Genomic DNA, 19,030 nt, shown 5'->3' with positions numbered 1-19,030 from the left:
TATTTTGGATAGTTTATACTGCTATTAATTAAAAGTTAATGTCCTTCTGTGATATCTAATCTTGACTTTTGTAAATGTTATATTTTATTTTTCCTCTCTAGATATTTTACTTGGGTGTTTTACAGTCTTCAACTGCTTTTTTCTTTGTGCTCATGATTTCCTTTATGTACTTAAGCACTTGGAACATATGTATGTTAGCAACTGTAATGTATTTTTTGCTAATACCATTATTTCAGTTATTTGTGGGTTTATGTCTATTGACTGATTTTTATCCTCATTATGAGTCACATTTCCTTGCTTTTTCATATGGAGTTACGTATGTTTTTTATTGATATTTAGAGAGAGAGGAAGGGAGAGGGATAGAGAGATAGAAGCATTGCTGAGAGAGAAACATCATTGATCAGCTGCCACCTACATGTCTCCTACTGGGGATTGAGCCTGCAACCCAGGCAAGTGCCCTGACTGGAATCAAACCAATGACCTCTTCATTCCTGTGTTGATGCTCAACCACTGAGCCACACCAGCTGGGCTCTTCTTATGGATTTAAAAAACACAAAACAACTAATGCCAGACATTTTTAATTTTCTCTTGTTGAATCTTGGATATTTTTGTGTATGTTCCTTCAAAGAATGGTGGCCTTTTTATGATAGTCAGTTAATTACTTGTGGATTAATTAGATTCTTTTGAAGTTTGTTTCTAAGATATTTTAAAGGCTGTTCATCAATAGCCATGATTTTAAAGCTAATTGAGCCTCATTCTTAAAGGGTGGCTCTTCTGCAGTCGCCACTTCATGTCTCATTGATCAGAGGAACATCAGTGGTTCTGGTGACTACTGAGCCTTGGGCATTCTTCGACTTAGAGGGTCCTGTCATTGTCCTTCACTTGGAACTGTATTTTGTCCTGGGCTGAAACCAGCTCTCCAACATCCCCAAGGGGTCCTGGATTGCAAGAGGGTGGTTTTCAGGTGACACACCACAGAATTGGGCTCCCTCTCCTCTGGTTCCAGGTGTATCACTTGACAGCACCTGCTTTGAGCATCTGCCTCCTGGTGGTCAGTGGGTGTCATAGCTCCTGGCTGGTCAGCCAGTTGCTTAGGCTTTGATATATATAGGCCCAGTGCCCAAAATTTGTGCACTCAGGGGGTTCCCTCACCCCGGCCTGCATCCTTTCACAGTCTGGGAGTCCTCAGAGAATGTTCCCTGTGGGGAGCAGGCCTAAGTTGTCAGTCAGACATCCTTGGCACTGCCATGGAGGTGGGAGAGGCTTCCGTCATTGCGGCTGCACTCGCCAGCCATGAGCCCGGCTTCCGGAGCACTGACCACCAGGGGGCAGCTCCTACATTGAATGTCTGTCCCCTGGTGGCCAGTGCACATCATAACAACTAGTCATTTCACCATTTGGTCAATTTGCATATTAGCCTTTTATTATATAGGATTTTAAAAAATATGCTGGGTATTCTCAAAAATGTATATCATTTGGACAAACTTTACCTTTGCTACAGCATCAAGTAAATTTTCCATCAGATGGTTTTTCATCGGAGAAATTTAGTGATAGGCAAAATTGATATGTAACAGTCATTCGAGCACAACTATGTTAGATAATTGAATCCGCATTTACTTCAATTTTGCTGTGAAGGCAGTTCCTACCAGTATTGGTAGTACTTGTCAGTGGCTATTCTTCAGATATATTGTTGACGACACCAGCTTCTTTCAGCTTCAGAGGTACATTGTGCCAATAATTGGTCTTCAGGCATATTCTGTCACTGATGCCGGCCTGGAGGAATCAGGATCCCTCCTCCCTCCTGTCAGGGTCCCTGGCGGGGCCCAAATGAGGGCAGGGCAAGCCAAGGAGAGGGACCACGGGAGGTTGGGGGCCCCGATTGGCTGCCAGTGAGTGAGGGGCAGAGTGGACAGGGCCTTGGGAGGAGTCACAAGCTGAAGGCTATGGGGGTGCACTGCCAGTCTTTGTGGCTTGCCGCTTGGGTTGGTAGCCCACTCACTGGCTGCTGTTGGCTTTGTGGTCAGGGATGCAGGCCCAAGGCAGAAGGAGGTGGGGAGGGCACGTGGCCCTGGCTGCAGCACAAGGAGGAAGAGCCCGCTCCTCGGCTGGCTCATCTCTGGGCCAGGGCCATTGGTCACAGCGGCATCTGCTGGTGACCTGGGGATGCACATGAGGCCGGCACTCAAGTCCCTGTGTCCAGCGGGAAGGGCACTTGCTCCCCACTGCTCCGATTTTACAAATGCTGTGCTTGAACTGAATATAAAAGTAGAAAGGCCAGTGCGGCTGAGCTGAATAAACCTCTACGGGAGGTGACCAGCAGCACAATCAGGACCGGCGCCAACCAGCGAGTGGCCAGCCTTGCCCCTCAATTGCCCTGCCACCCTATTGCCCCACTGCCACCCCCCTCCCTCTGCCCACTGGCACCTGCCTTGGCTGGCCTGGAGCTGTCTGCACGCTGGCCCTGCCCCCCACCAACTGGTAGTTCTACTGTTCGGTTGATTTGCATATTAGGCTTTTATTATATAGGATGTACATATACCCAAAGTCTCACAGTATTCTCCAGTGTTCTCTAGTTAGCTTCCTCCTCATGTGTACTCTGTCACGAAAATTTTAGTCATATTTTCTCCCTTGGAATAGCATATGTCCCCTTAACTCAGCAAGACTGACAAGCTTGAGTTTTCCTCCTTGTGCTGAAGTTCAGCCATAACCTTCAAGCAGAAAGCTCAGTGAGCACTGCCCTTCTTTAATTTCTCTTCCTTTTTTCAGGGACCACAGGTATGAACTGCCGGCTTTAGAATGTTCCCCCCTATATTTTGTCCCATTTTATAGTTTCGTATGTTAGGAGGATAATTATGATCACCTTATACTCTCATGACCAAAAATTCTCAAATGTCAAAAGAGAATTTTAATTTGTTTTGTCATGTCTGTATTCCTCGTGCCCAACAGTGACTGGCACATAATAGAAGCCCCATTGATGTTTGCTGAATGAATATATCCTCAGTTGTTATGAGAGTGTCAATAATGGCATCAATTTAAAGATAACAGCAACCAGCAAAGAGAGCAACTCTCTACACATAGAAATCACTGTAGGTAGCACTCCCTGATGGGGGCTCAGCTGTGAATGACCCAAGCCCCCAAGGAGCTGGTCAGGGCCGCTCTTCTGTAGTGTCATGAATTTGTAGAGACTGAGATAAAAATTCAAGTTCCTCAGCCTAATGATTCAATAAAATCAAAGGGGGACATACAAGGAAGAAACAAAAAGACTTTATTTAAATGTTAATTTAGTCGTTTAAATATGTAACTAAAATGAGAAGTTTGGTAACTAAAACAATCCAGACATAAAATGAGAGAAACCCCCATAAGAATAGCCACAGGAGGCTTTAGGAAAAATGGGCATTTTCCCTCCCACTAGTAAGTGCTGGGCTGTCTACAGCTCCTACATATTCCTCCCTGGAGGGAGTCTAATCTCCTGGAAACACGAGGCTGAAGTTTTTTAAAAAGTGATTAAAGTGATTGAATAAATGGCATTGAAATAGTCATTATGGAAGTCACCGCACAGAGAAACAGTATTCAAAATTTCACCACCCACCAAGATGAACTCTTTCATAGCTCGGTGTTCACTGTGTAGCCTTTTCAGTACACGTGGATGAAATTTACAGTTGCTAATTAAAGTGTGAGTATAACATTGTATTCTTCTGTGTTTATGTAATATTACATCCTAACTAAACTATTTTTTTATTTTACTATACAGCCTTCATAACTATTATTTTAGTGATTACATTATATTTCATCTATTTTTATTTATTTTATTTCTAGATTTTTTTTATTATTTACTTATAAAAAATCCCTGGGATGAGTCAAAATGCATAAATATTCCTCTTCGTCTTGAATGATCTCCAGTTGCTTTCTGATCATCTGGAACAATTTAAGTGTTATAAGGAGTGACTGTACCAGGCTTACCACTTCTTGTCACCCCTCGGTACAATAAAAGGGCGTGTAGGTATGACTGTCACACACAGGTCAACCAATGGCTTAGTCTGAGCAGGTCTGTTAGGTCAACATCCATTAAAGGGGAGGTCATGCCAAAGTTCATTTTCTTCATCTGAGGAAAGGAGAGTTTGAGTGACATCATCTTCAGAGACTATCCAGCTTTAAATACCTAAATCTCAAGCAAACTCAACACTCCATCCTCTGAGAAGTTTCACTGTATTATGTTTTAGAAGAATTGGAGAGATGGTGCCAAATATCCATAGGAATTACAGCCCAGGAGACATGATGCGGCTCAAGAAGATGCATGAGGCCTGTTCTAAACACGCTTCTTCTAGAAAGAAAGACAGAGAGAGAGAAAGAAAGGAGGACAGAGAGACAGACAGAATAAGAGGAAGAAAGGAGGGAGGGAAGGAAGGAAGGAAGAGAGGAAGGAAGGAAGGAAGAGAGGAAGGAAAGAGGAGGGAGGAGGGAAGGAAGGGAGAAAGTTAAGAAATAAAGAAGGAAGCAGGGAAGGAGGGAAGGATGGAAGGGAGGGAGGAAGGAGGAGGAAAGGAAGGAGGGAAGAGGAAGGAAGGAGGGAGGGAAAGAAGGAGGGAAGAGGAAGGAAAGAGGGAAGAGGAAGGAAGGAGGGAAGGAAGGAGGGAAGGAGGGAAGGAGGGAGGGAAGGAGGTAGGAAGGGAAAAGGAAGGAAGGAGGGAAGGAAAGAAGGAAGAGGAAGGAGGGAAGGAAGGAGGGAGGGAAGGAGGGAAAAGGGAAGAGGAAGGAAGGAGGGAAGGAAGGAGGGAAGAGGAAGGAGGGAAGGAAGGAGGGAGGGAAGGAAGGAGGGAGGTAGAGAAGGAAGGAGGGAGGGGAGGAGGGAGGGAGGAAGGGAGGGAAGGAGGAAGGAGGGAGTGAGGGTAGGAAGGAGGAAGGAGGAAGGAGGAAGGAAGGGAGGGAGGGAGGAAGTGGAGCAAGTCTGCCTAGGGGGAGCGGAGGCTTCCCTTTCCCTTCACCTTTCCCTGATGTGGCTTCTGACGCTGTTGCCTCCTTTCTTGGCTAAAACAACTTCAGCTAAAACATATGATGTGTTACAAGCTATTGATCTGAGAACAGAAGGCCGTTCACAGGCTCATATTTCATCGCTAAGTGCAGTTGCGCGCACAGCGCCGGCTTTCCCTAAACTGACATCCTCGCAGGAAATATCAACAAGGTGGTGACATTAAAAAGCACTTACCCTCAGCCAGGGTCTGATCGTTTCCTCCTCTCGATTCCTATCAGAAATCCATTTCTGCAACTGCAGTCCTTCTAAGCGGGTTGAGTCAGATTTTCGTAGGGGAGTAATTGGACCAAAGGTGATTTTTAAAAGGAAAACACCCAGGCACATTAGTTCTCTCTGGGTCTCACTGTGCAGAATATGATCTAATTCCATGAAGCTATTGCATGGTGGTGTAGCCTTGCCTGGCCTCCCTTACACCAGCAAACTGGCTACTTACAGAGCAGGGTGCATTCCACACTAAACTTCAATACAATGTTTATTTATTTATTTTTATTTATTTTTTACCCTCTCCCGAGGAAAAGCTTTTTTTTAATTGATGAGAGAGAGAGAGAGAGAGAGAGAGAGAGAGAGAGAGAGAGAGATTGACCGGTTGCCTGCTGTACGTGCGCTGACTGAGAATGGAACCTGCCACCTGGTGCACAGGACTATGTGCCAACAAACTGAGCCACCCAGCCAAGGCTGAATACACTTTTATTTTTGTTTTTAAAGGAAAAAACTATCATCACACCAAAGGGAAATGAAAGGCATTTAAATAGCAAGTAAAGTGTTCTTGAGGAGAAAAGAGGGGTGAGTAGCATTTGGATGGGTCCAGGATGGGGTCGTACCCAGGCCGAGCCGCCCTTTCTTGCCCCTGAACAGAGGATGTGGAGAGCTGACGGACCCTCACCCAGTCACCACGGAGCTGTGGGACCCATGTGTACTGAGTACTTGTGAGCAGTGGCACTCCAATGGACCAGGTACTTGTGATCTGTGGCATTCACAGGGACTGAGTACTTGTGAGCTGTGGCACTCACAGGGACTGAGTACTTGTGAGCTGTGGCACTCACAGGGACCAGGTACTTGTGATCTGTGGCACTCACAGGGACTGAGTGCTTGTGAGCTGTGGCACTCATGGGGACTGAGTACTTGTGAGCTGTGGCACTCACAGGGACCAGGTACTTGTGAGCTGTGGCACTCACAGGGACTGAGTACTTGTGATCTGTGGCACTCACAGGGATGAGGTACTTGTGAGCTGTGGCACTCACAGGGACTGAGTACTTGTGAGCTGTGGCACTCACAGGGACCAGGTACTTGTGAGCTGTGGCACTCACAGGGACTGAGTACTTGTGAGCTGTGGCACTCACAGGAACCAGGTACTTGTGAGCTATGGCACTCATGGAGACTGAGTACTTGTGAGCAGTGGCACTCACAGGGACTGAGTACTTGTGATCTGTGGCACTCATGGGGACTGAGTACTTGCGAGCAGTGGCACTCACGGGGATTGAGTACTTGTGAGCTGTGGCACTCACATGGACCAGGTACTTGTGATCTGTGGCACTCACGGAAACTGAATACTTGTTTGAAAGCACTAATGTGGCTTCCTGCCATTTGAGAAAATGCATCAGTGCCTACATGAATATTCCCTGTGCAGGCGTTATCAGAGAAAGTGGGAGTCCGTTCCCCACTGGGTGCAGCTGAGGCTGGAGTTCTTAGGCTATTCTGAGAAAAAGAATTTTGAGACTCGCACGGGAGAATGAGTGATTTTTATTTGTGTGGAACTACGTCCTGTATTTCTACAGTCCCTTTCCCCTGAGTCCAGTCATAGGAGTGCAGCTGGGGGTTCAGTAGAGCTAAGAGCAAAGCCAGTTTTCCTTCCCATGGTGGAGCCGGGCCCAGTCCAGCATCAGGCTAGTCACAGTCCATCAGTCATTGTGTGGGGGGTCCCCAGGGCATGGGCCAGGAGGGTAATGCAGGAGAGCTTGCCCTAAGCATCTAGAGCCCCAAGGGTCCCAAAAGCACAATGGAGTGAATTCCTTTGTTCAGGGGATTAGATACCCCAAATCTTAGTCCACTTGCAGTGGCCACACCCATTTTGGCGGGTGACCTCTGTTCCCAGGTGTGATTGACAGGCAAGTAAGTATTGCATGGAACATACCTATACTTTCTGGCCTTCCCTTTGCTCACTTCCTGTTATGCATAACTAGGTTAATTACAGCAGTATCATTGGTAGAGGTTAGTTTTTTCCCTTTTATCTTATTGTTATTTTTCCATCACCATTTATCCTCAATATACCCTCTTCTACCTCTAACCCACCCCCCAAGATTAGTTTGTTTTTTAAGACGAGATTGAGCAAGTCCTCCTGAACTATTTCCCATGCATGATCACAATCCTATCTAATAAAAGAGTAATATGCAGATTAGCCATCACTCCACAACAAAGATGGCAGTGGCTGGGCCAGGACGCTTGCGTTGTCGCCATGGCAACAATGCAGGCATTCTGCCCCAACCCACTGGTAGTGGGCCTCTGGGCCTGCTTTGTTGGCGCTGTCACTGGGATGGAGGAGCAGAGACACATTCCGCAGGGGGGCCGGCAGCCAGCGGCCCCAAGCCCCAAGGTGGCGCTGGGGCAACTGGGGCCAGAAGAGCAGAGACACAACCCATAGGGGGGCCGGCACCCAGCAGCCGCTAACCCCGAGGCTGCAGAGGTGCTGGGGCCACTGGGGCTGCAGCAGAGACACAAACTGGCAGGAAACCTGTGGAAAGGGAGAAAAACTATCATAACTTTTCTCCCTTTCCACAAGATGAGAAAACTGACCCTGGTTTATTTAGTGATATGGCCCACACCTTTCTATAACCACAGGGTATGTTATAACATCTCCCAGGAAGGTCTGAAGAGGCCTACATATCCTATCCCCTTTCCCTAGGAAGAAGGTATTTAAATCTGGATTCTAAGCCACCTTGGGGAGTTATTAACTTTTCCCTGGGATCTCCCACATATGCACTAGGTACACATGTTAATGAACTTTGGTTTTTCTCTTGGTAATCTGTCTTTCATTACAAGGGCCTCCACTAAGAACTCAGAAGGGTAGAGGAAAACTATTTTTCCTCCTCCATAATTCTATCTCGGGAAATCAAGTCCTGGGCTGAACAGTGAGTTTGGCTCAAGTGCCAAGCAGTCCCGGCTGATGGGAGGGAAGCTTCTAGGGGGAAATCAATGATACTGGCATCAAAGTAGGACAGGGGGCACATGCATGGTTGCTGGTGGGAGTTTAAAGTGATTCAACATTTTTGGAGGATGATTTGGCAAAATCGATAGAAATGTTCAAGGTACATCCAAGAGTCTTCTTCTAGGAATCTCATCTGCTGAGATAAAGCACGAGTGCATAAGCCCTGGTCAGAACCCAGGATGCTACTGCGGGCTCCCCTTCCATGATAGGAAAACCTGCTAACAACTTGCATTTTTAGGCAAGGTGCCATCTATACTAATAAAAGGGTAATATGCTAATTAGACTGAATATCTTCCAGACGACCTTCTGGACGTCCTTCCGGACAAAGCCATGGTGGCAGGACTGAGGCAGAGGTGGTTAGAGGCGATCAGGCAGGCAAGGGAGAGCAGTTAGGAGGATCAGGACAGTAAGGGAGAGCAGTTAGGAGGATCAGACCATCAGGGGAAAGCAGTTAGAGGGATCAGGCCAGCAGGGGAGAGCAGTTAGGGGTATCAGGCCAGCAGGGGAGAGAAGTTAGGGGGATCAGGCCAGCAGGTAGGTGAGCCGTTAGGAGCCAGCAGCCCCAAGGGGTCCGGGATTGGAGATGGTGCAGGCCAGGCTGAGGGACCCCCACTCCTGTGCACGAATTTCATGCACAGGGCCTCTAGTCCTATATAATAAAACCCTAATATGCAAATTGACCAGACAGTGGAATAACAAGTCACTATGACATGCACTGACCACCAGGAGGCAGACACTCAATGCAGGAGCTGCCCCCTGGTGGTCAGTGCGCTCCCACACGGGGAGTGCCACTCTGCCAGATGCTGGGCCCATGGCTGGTGAGTGCAGCAGTGGTGGCAGGAGCCTCTCATGCCTCTGCAGCTGTGCTAAGGACCCCTCGGGGGATGCCTAGGGAGCAGGCCTAAGCCGGCAGTCGGACATCCCCCAAGGGGGTTCCAGACTGCAAGAGGGTGCAGGCCAGGCTGAGGGGACTGCCCCCCGCTGCAGTGTACAGATGTTGTGCACCAGGCCTCTAGTTGTCCTGTAAATGTGGGAAGCCTTGGGGACTTGATCTTTCAATTACATATGATCTGCAGCACTTGTTTTCAACACCCGCAGAGAAATGTCCCAAACCCCGGGAGAATCTGGGCTTTTATCTTATTTAATTAGTGTGGTTTCAATTTCACGTTATCTACCCTTGCTCAGCCTGGAGTATTACAAGTTCATTGCTTCTGCTCGGCTATACTGAAAGTTTAAACTCAAAGTCATTTTCTGCTTTATTGACTTGCAGGAGACCGCGGGAATTATCCTGGTCAATGAGGAGAGTACTTACAATTTTTTTGCCTTCGATTAACACTGTAGACAGATTAGTTTCAACGTTCCGCAGTATCACATTTCCTTTCTGCTCTCTGTAGATGAATTCTTTATCTGCAAGAGAGGAAATTAAAAAAGATGCGTGAGACACGAAGGAGCCCACCCAGCCCTTGATGGACCCTGTGTGCAATGAATGGACTGCGTCTGAACAAATGTACCCTGCATTTCACCAAAGGGGCCTTTGGTTCCTCTTAACATAACCTCCTGTGAAGCCGGTCTCTGAATTTTATCTCCTGCTCTACACACTGACATTCAAAACGCAATGTACACTCACAACATTGTTGGAATATTTTAGAACTGTTTTGGAAAGGACACACAAAGTGAGCACAGACAGCATATTAAGGAACCTGCCACCATAAGGGATGAAAGTTAATTGGCACTAAACGGACCAATTTCTTACATCTGAAATTTTGGGGTGAAATCTGTATGTGTGCACACGCGAATACCTCCATCCATTTCCTGAAAGATTGTTTTCATTTTGCTATTCCTTCAGGAATTGGCTGTTCCTCAGAGGTCTTTGACCATCTGCACTGTATCCTGAGTGACACTGATACTTTGTATAATCAATCACACACTTAGAAAACTAATAAAACGGGGTACACTGAGCAGTATGCACATAGAGGTATATTTGCAGGCATGCTGGTGTGTGTGCCTGTGTGTATGTATACTGTGAATGAAAGGGATCTTTGATAGGTTTTTGGTGAGAGGCAGCACGTAAAATGGGAAAAAGAAAAAAACTTACTATCTTTCTGGGGGAAGGTGATAACTTTGAGCCAGTGTGATGGTAACGGCATTTCACACAATAATGAAAACTACTGTGCAGACTGGATGAATTCCAATGGTAATATCTGTTATATTCTCTCTTGATTCTACTTTACAGAATTACATGCTTTTCCTTTTTATTCCTTTCTACTACTTGCCCTGGCTTTTATTTTCTCTCTTTTTCTAGTTTGTTGAGGTGGAAGCTTAGCTCTTTGGTTTCATCTTCCATCTTTTCTAATAAAACTATTAAAGCAAAAAGTTTCCTCTGTGGATGGTGTTAGCCAGGTCACAAATTTTAATGTGCTCAATGGCATTGCTATGTGGTTTAAATTACTCCTAATTTTCCCTGGAATGTCTGCTTGGCCCAATGGTTATTTAGAAAGATGTTGTTTAAGTTCCAAGTATGTAAAATTACTCTGGCCTGTGGAGAAGCATAGGACAGGAGTTGGCTGAAGGTGCCTGCCCCTGCCTTAACTTTTCCAAACAAGCCTGAGCCCCGGGTGTTTACTTAGACACGTCCTTGCTTAAAGGACACTGCAGATGCATGTGTCTTCACAAGGATGCGTGCCCTGCTGATAGTATCTAACAGGTAATTTTAGTTCAAGCTGTTGTTACAATAAAAGCCTGAGGAGGCAGGTGAAGGGGGCTGTTTGGTCCCTGTAGCCAAGCAGTCCCTTAGCCCTCTCTCACACAGAAACGTGTGTCAGAGTCATCATTCATCCATCGTTCAGGGTCTGCTGGTCAGTTCCGGCAAGTGGTGCCCCGTGTGAGGACCAAGGAACACAATGAAACATGGCAGAACCCTCAAAAATGAAAAGTAAGAAAACGAAAGTAACTGCGCAGTAAGTCATTGCAGCTGCTTGGGATTTCCAAGTTTGAGGGAATTGTTTGTCAGCTAAGGAATTCACTATCTCTGTTATGCTTCTTAAGAATGTATGTTTCCCAATAGAAAAATAAGCCTGTTTCTGAAAGTAAGGAAAAAAAGGTTTTTCCTGTATTTACCTAGGAAGCAAAGATTTTATATATAAATTATTAAAATGATTATATTATGTTAATCAGGAAGTTGATTACTTTAAGTGAATAGATGTCTTAATACTGTTTAATAATAATAATAATAATATAATATTTTTGTTTAATGTATTTGACTACCTTACCAGGGTTTGAATTTTAAGAAACTTTTCCTTGACCTAGAAATGACTTTAGGTCATTACAATGGGCCCTGGAATGCCTCAGGGATTTGCTTTCTCTCCTTATGAAGGAAAATTTTATACTTAAGATATATGGGAAGCTCTGTCCAATAATGAAATGATAATTATATTTACATACGCATATTAAATAGAATCTAATATGCTTTTATTTATAACTAATTGCTATAAGTTATAATATCGTGGAATGTTGTATTTTGCAGAAAGGGCAAGATTCCATGTCATTTGGATTATAATCAAATCAATAACTGTCATTTTAAATTTCTTGTCATTTGGAGACATTTAAAAAAATGTTACATCTTCCGAGGGTTCCATGGAAAGGACTCCGATTTACTTTCAGCTACATATCTCTGAGAATAAACTTTCAGATCATCCTCTCGAATTGGATAACAATTACTAGAACTCAATAGAGTATCTGGATTTATAGAAATACTGGCAAGAAAACTCAGGAGAAAAAGAATTTGATTATAGGACTAAATGAACTAAAAATAATTATAGTTTTAGTAATCATTGTTCTCATGGCAATGTGTTTGTTTGCATGAATCCAATAAGAATCTGATTTCTTCATAACAATATATAAGTCAGCTTCCAATTGTCGTTTTATTAACCAAAACTTTGCTGGATTCTTATGTCTGAAAGGGACATGCCAGGACTCTAGGTGTCACCAGAAAGCTCTAAGGAATGAAGACTGACTTTGAAGCCGATAAGCCCTTTGGATAAAGAGCCTTGTACCTATTGGTCATGTGGTTCATGGTGGTTTTTCCAGGTAAGGAACGAAGGTGGCTTTCCTGAGAGATGACATGAAAGAAATCTCAAGACACCTGTAGAGACCTCAACTTGAGGAATGCACCCCAATTCTGTAGGTATTGCAGGCGAAGCCTGATGGCAACTGTGTGGCTTGGCTTCTTTGTCCTGGGAGTAAACTTTCCAATGAGATCCCAGCAAAGCACATTTAAAAAAAATAGCCGATGTAATCAACTGTTATTCTTGTTGTATTCATACAAACAATCAGGCCAAATTATAACTAGATTTAATACAGTAAGTAGATTAGTCTTTAATAAAAATGAGGGTATTTTAGGGAGAAAAATTGTTTCAACAGAAAATTGTTAAAAACTGTTCTAACTTTGGCCCAATAATACTAAATTTTATAACACAGCTTGTCTCCACCAGACTATAAGCCCTACTTGCACCTAGGGAATACCACCTCTAGGCACCACTGCCACCTCCTTCTGTGCCCAGGCATCATCGTCCCTCTGACAGAGAGCAAGGATCTCGTGGCTCAGAGAAACCTCTGACTTGCCTCAGCACGAAGCAGCTACAGAAGAAACCGGCGTCCCCTTTCCCTGAGAGAATTCAGAGCCAAGATCCTTGAGGGGCGTACAGTAGGCAGTTAGACAGGCATGGGCAGAGCAAGGACGATGGGTCAACTGGAGGAAAAAGAGATAGACTCTGAGACATCTCACCACTCCGACTGCTCTGAAGCTAGGAATAGAGGAACCTGTATAGAACTACCTTTAATCATAACTAATTAGAAGGAATTTATACTTTTCATATAATAGAAGATATAGAGATACAGGAAAAAGGAAGTGAAGTAGATAAACTGAAAGGGTATGTGTAAGTTACAGAAGGTATATGTAAATTGAAAAAGGTATGTGTAAGCTGTAAAAAGGTATGTGTAAGTTACAGAGGGTCTGTATCAATAAAGAACTAGAGTTGAGCAAGTAAAAATTGTGAGAAAGGATATAAAAAAAGGAATATAATAGGAAGAAAGGAAATTAGAGTAGGAATACTTAAGAATAATTGTGAAAGTTATAAGAATGGTTATAAAAGTCATAGAAGGTTTATAAAGAGAAATCTCAAAAGGAATTATAAGTATACTGAATAATAAATCTAATAGAGCACTTGAAAAGTAATCATATTATTTTAAATCTTAGAACACATATACTTATAGGTGAATAGGCAGTTAAGTTTTTCTTAAATTTTTCTTTTCAAGGCCTGTGCAAAGTGATTAGGGAGGTGACTCAGCGGTGACTCCAGCAAGCAGAACCAATAAGCATGGTCAGCTCGACCCACCAGGAGTTAACATCATCTCCTCAACATCATCTCATCGCCTGACAATAGCTGATGTCTACAGACCCCAGGCCTGCACGTAGCTACATCCCTCACCCTCGCCCCTTCCCCTTTATATTCCTGTCCCCTACACCTTGCAGAAGACAAGATTTAATGCTTGTAAGCACCTTGTCTTCTTAATTAGACTAACCATTGCTGTCATTGTAAGTCTCTTTGTTTTCTTATAGACTGCAGAATCAGAACTCGAGCAGTGAACTCGCTTCATTCCAGAGCAGAAAGTTCACCTCCTCCCTCTGTCTTCTGCAGCCAGCAAAACAAAAAGCCAGTAGATATGGGGATGCATAGGACAGGAGTTGGCTGAAGGCACCTGCCCCTGCCTTAACTTTCCCAAATAAGTCTGAGCCCCTGCGCCCTCTATTCTTCCAACTTAGATTATCCATAATCATTGAGTAGGAACTAAGGCAGACAGGCCATGGCCTTGGGCCACATCCAACACATTCTCCACCCCCTCGTCCTTGGTTTCTGCTGTTCCCTCCATGACCCCGGCCTTGTGGGTCACTCTACTCTGAAGGGAGGAACCCTGTCAGGATGTCTGGATGGCTTTCCATGCAGCCAACACATAATGAACATTTCAGAAGAGAAAAATAAAAATTGTGATAAAGTGCTCGCTTCGGCAGCACATATACTAAAATTGGAACGATACAGAGAAGATTAGCATGGCCCCTGCGCAAGGTTGACACGCAAATTCGTGAAGCGTTCCATATTTAAAAAAAAAAAATTGTGATAAAGACCAGAAAGCATGAGAGTGAAACTGGAAAATTACATATGACATTGTGATGGCAAGGGGCAACCAGACATGTTGTCATGACAACAACAAACACCAACGTGCTGAAATCAACGACACCAAAGAGACACCTTGCAGCAATGCCACCAACGACTGCCACACAGGAGATCCAATTTTGAAAGTTCACAATTTGACTTCTACTTATGTTCTTATTCTGTTTTGCTATCTAGTTACAGCATTAGCAGACAAATATCTCCATTCATGTTTATGTTTTAGTTTCATGCCTCTTACAGTCTCCTTAGTGCTGGTGTGTCATTATCCCTGCGCTGAGTCGAAGTGCCGGGTCTTATCCAGGGAACAAATCACTGTTCTTCCCCAGGCAGGTTTGCCCGGCTGCTCCTTCTTCCTGCAGGAACCTGCCACAGTGTTCATTACACAGTGCACAGTGCCTGTGAGCCCCACCATCCGGAGTCAGTTCACGGGGAACATCTCTCTGAGGAGACCATTAGTGCCATCCTGCTCTCAGCTCTAATTCATTCTTCTCCTGTTAGTGGCACATAACTGCCTCCATGCCTTCTCAGGCTGGTAAGCACAGTCTTATTGCATGTTGTTTGGGTTTCATGTGTCTTAGAATGTTCCCATCTGAACCAACATCCAACCAGAATGTTGTGTAGGTGTTAAAGAAGGACTTTTGACCATCAGGAAAAGCAGAAAACAACCACATAGGAAATTGTGCTGTGACTATCTCTCATCTATCTATCTATCTATCTATCTATCTATCTATCTATCTATCATCTATCTATCTATTTATCTATCTATCTATGGCTAATATGCTAAGTGTTCAACCTTCCAACTGGTTGCTATGATGCGTACTGACCACCAGGGAGCAGGCACTCAATGCACGAGCTGCTGTGATGTGCTCTGGCCATTTACAGAGAAATAGAACCTCGGACCTGGCACCCACAAAGCAACACTAGGCTTCCCCCAAGTGGGACAGAGGCCCTTCCACCACCCCGGAGCAACTGCCCGCCAAATCACAGCCAACGCTGCCGAGACCCCATTTTGCTGTGGGGTGCAAAATGTGGCCCACACCCAGGCCAGCCCAGAAATGGTGGCTGTGGGCTCTGGGTAATGACATCTCATAGCAGTGCCTGGCTTCCTCTCCCTAGCAACTAGCCTCCTTGGAGTTTCTTCAAACAGGGAACATGACTTGTTTTATAACCAGGTGGAACCATTTCACACTTTAACCAAATGTCTGTGACACGTTTTCCATGCCTCTTCTCATTTGATCCTCACAGAAGTCCTGGAGTAGGTAGATAGGAGACTCGGTGGAATCCTATTTTCTTTTCATTAGCTGGAAGATTTAGAATGTCTAGAAACCTGACCAGACTGAAAAGAAGTAAGAAATGGTGGACCTTGAAAATGACTTCAGGTTTTCTCACTGCTCAGAATATAGTCAAACATGGCTGCAGTTAAATATTTTACCCTTTGTTCTCCCTGCGTGATCTATAATAATAATCTGCTTCGTGTTGATATTTACTGCTGTGTTGCTGACAATTATCTGAAAGAGAAGTTGGGGTGCTTCACTGGGCTGGAAAATGTTTAGCTACATCAGAAAGCAGGTCTAATTAAGCAAGTTTGTTCTATATCTATAAAAGGCTAAGTTGATTCATGCATGTGTGCAATACATATAAAGCTCTCACTGGTGCCAATCATACGAGTGTGTTTCCATCTGTCATTGTTGATCATGAATTTGGTTGACACTTCTATTATAGAGAAAGGGCAAATGGCGATATTAAAGTATTTCTTCTAATTAATTTCCTTTCAATGTGCACAAATTTGTGCACCAGGTCACTAGTATTCTTATAAAATGAAATTAAACAAAACTGGGGTGACCAAAGAGCTTGGCAGAAACAACAACAATAGAAAACCACACACCACAAAACAATCTCTGAGACACAGTCCAATGTTCATTGAAAAATCACCAGATCCAAGAAAGAGTGATTGTGTAGAAAAGAGAGAAAATAATAAAGTTAGTAGGTTTAATTTGTATCCTGGATCTACTGATTGCCACTGACAGTGTTTTGGGGCTCACTGTTTCAGTAGTTATCCCAAAAATGCAAAAGAAATGTGGTGGTTCCTATTGCTCTGGGTAATGAAGTCACCACCCTCCCAAGTACATTTACATGGTCTATGGCAGTGGTTCTCAACCTTCTGGCCCTTTAAATACAGTTCCTCATGTTGTGACCCAACCATAAAATTATTTTCGTTGCTACTTCATAACTGTAATGTTGCTACTGTTATGAATTGTAATGTAAATATCTGGCATGCAGGATGGTCTTAGGTGACCCCTGTGAAAGAGTTGTTCGACCACCAAAGGGGTCACGACCCACAGGTTGAGAACTGCTGGTCTATGGTCTCACAGGTTGCCAGGAAGGCCCATCTCGCCGGGTGTACCTGAAGGACAGATCTCCCTGCCTCTGACTGTCTGTCCTCAATGAACAGATGGGACTGTGTTCAGACAACCGCCTGAGCCCACAGGGTGATTGTCCTGAGAAGTTATCCGCGCTCAGGAATCTGTCGTTGTGTAGGAAGGTGCTGCAGTCCTGCCCATGCCATGGTGCTTCCAGAGGTCCACTCTGAGATCTTGTGGTCAGACAGAGGGGCCGGCACGGAGGCTGACACTGTGCACCCTCCACAGAAGGAGCCATCCCATCTCCTTCCTCATCGCCCCAGGGGATATCCTTCTCCTACAAAGGGGAGGAATGCGTTGCAATGGGAACGAGGGTTAAACTGTTCTTCTACGCTTACCATTCTCTTTCTTCATGTGTGAGTGAGTAAGAGCTCAACATGGCCACTTTAGTGGCGTGGCATTATGCCTGATGTGGCCTTATGCTACCGAGAGTGAAGGAAGATGACTGTTAGAACCATCAGTGATTCTATCAAGAAAATCAACAGGACGCCCTTCAGAGTTCTTTATGTAACACGACACGCAGAAGTCCACAGAGGGCAGGGTGGCTCACCAGGAACAGGGAACAAAACTCTGTCATTTCTGGAATGATCTGAAAGCCAAAGCAGCTTTCAGAAGGCTGTCACAGAGATTCGCACAGATGTAAGCGCTTCCCATTGCCTGGACAACGTAAAACAATCATATTTAAAGTATACCCAGTGCAGGAGGAAAATGTGTAATGTTCATGAATCGGGTGTGATGGTTTCAGGAGGGAAAACGTAGTTTTCTGTCAAAGACCGTAATGACTTTTACGTTTTATCATCAGTTACTGGGCAGCTTTGTGGCCTTGCAGGACCTGAGACCTGACTATGTCAGAGTTTATCACAAGAGTTAGTTCAGCAATAATCCAGAGGAGCTCATTGTGCTAATAATGAAAATGCTTTAACAAATTCTATGAGGATCATTTATGGCATCAGGAAAATGATGTTACCACCGAAGGTTTGAATAGATCAATTTCACCTGAAAATATAAACGCCGGTAAGACAACATTGTAGCAGGGTCGGGATGGACTTGCTATTCAGTTAGGACGGCGGCATGTCTGTACGACCTACCACTCAGTGGCAGCGCCATATTCTGTAGGTTATGAATCTGCTCTAGGCTCTTCCCCTGTTTGTGGTGAAGACAGTAACTTCCCCAACCTTGCAGCTCCTCTCTCCTTGGCCCACACGTGGTTCTGAAATTTCCTGACGAGACGGCTGATGTGAGTGAGGAAGCGTGTGTTAGACTTCCGAAGGCAACATCAGTGACGTACCTGGGCTCCGTTACCTGCTCTGAGTCTCAAGCTCATGGCACAGCCTTCCAACGGACCCCAGTCCCCAGAAGAGTGTGTTCAAACTGGCTTCGGACCTGACCATGCGTTGGACTCTGAGTAAGTTACTGGATCAGTGATAATAACATTACCTATATCACTGGCTGATGGAAGCATTAAAAGAGGTAGTAGTGCATGCTGGGTGTTTGGGGCGAGGTCTTAGCCTGGCTGTTTTTATTATCCTCGCATACATTGACTTTAGACTGAGACAAGTAAACCCACCTGGGCAGCCAGGACCTCTCTCACTATTTCCTCAACTATCTCCACCCCTTTCATGTCTTTCTTGTACTTATACTGAGAAGTGGAGTTGCTGGGTCAAATAGCACCTTAATGTTTCATTGTTTGAGAAACCACCAAACTGTTTTCCAAGTGGCTGCATGATTTACAACCCCCTGGGCAGGGGTACTGATCTCTCCACATCCTCCCCGGCACTTGCTATCTGACTCCCTGATTCTAGCCGACACAGTGGGAGCGAGCTGGTACCTCACGGTGCTATTGATTTGCATTTCCCTGATGACTGATGCTGCCACCACCTTCCGTGGCTTTACTGGCCATTTGTGTGTCCTTGGAGAAATGTCCATGGAGACCCTTGGCCCATTTATAAATTGGGTTCATTGTCTTTTTGGTATTGAGGTCTAGATAGTCTTATACTAGTGTATCTTGGAAACAAAATCTTTTTTTACCAGATATATGGTTTGCAAATATTTTCTCTCATGCTGTGGATTGCCTTTTCACTTTCTTGTGTATCCTTTGAAGTACAAACACTTTGAATTTTGATGAAATAAAATTTATCCATTTTTTCTTTTG

The 19,030-nt window shown here is 44.6% G+C and overlaps 1 protein-coding gene across 1 annotated transcript in view; it reads right to left on the bottom strand.

The window, feature by feature from the left end:
• The window catches only part of DPP6 (dipeptidyl peptidase like 6), a 330,888-nt gene that overhangs the window by 170,975 nt on the left and 140,883 nt on the right, over positions 1-19,030 (bottom strand). Inside the window, exon 4 of the mRNA XM_015566244.1 lies at positions 9,544-9,638. Within this exon, the coding sequence (XP_015421730.1) occupies positions 9,544-9,638 (95 nt within the window). The remainder of the gene's footprint in view (positions 1-9,543; positions 9,639-19,030) is intronic.

The sequence above is a fragment of the Myotis davidii genome, unplaced genomic scaffold (genome assembly GCF_000327345.1).
Source record: "Myotis davidii unplaced genomic scaffold, ASM32734v1 scaffold762, whole genome shotgun sequence".
NCBI classification, from domain to species: domain Eukaryota; kingdom Metazoa; phylum Chordata; class Mammalia; order Chiroptera; family Vespertilionidae; genus Myotis; species Myotis davidii.
The sequence above is the reverse complement of the archived record's forward strand: the minus strand, read 5'-3'. Positions and strand labels throughout refer to the sequence as shown.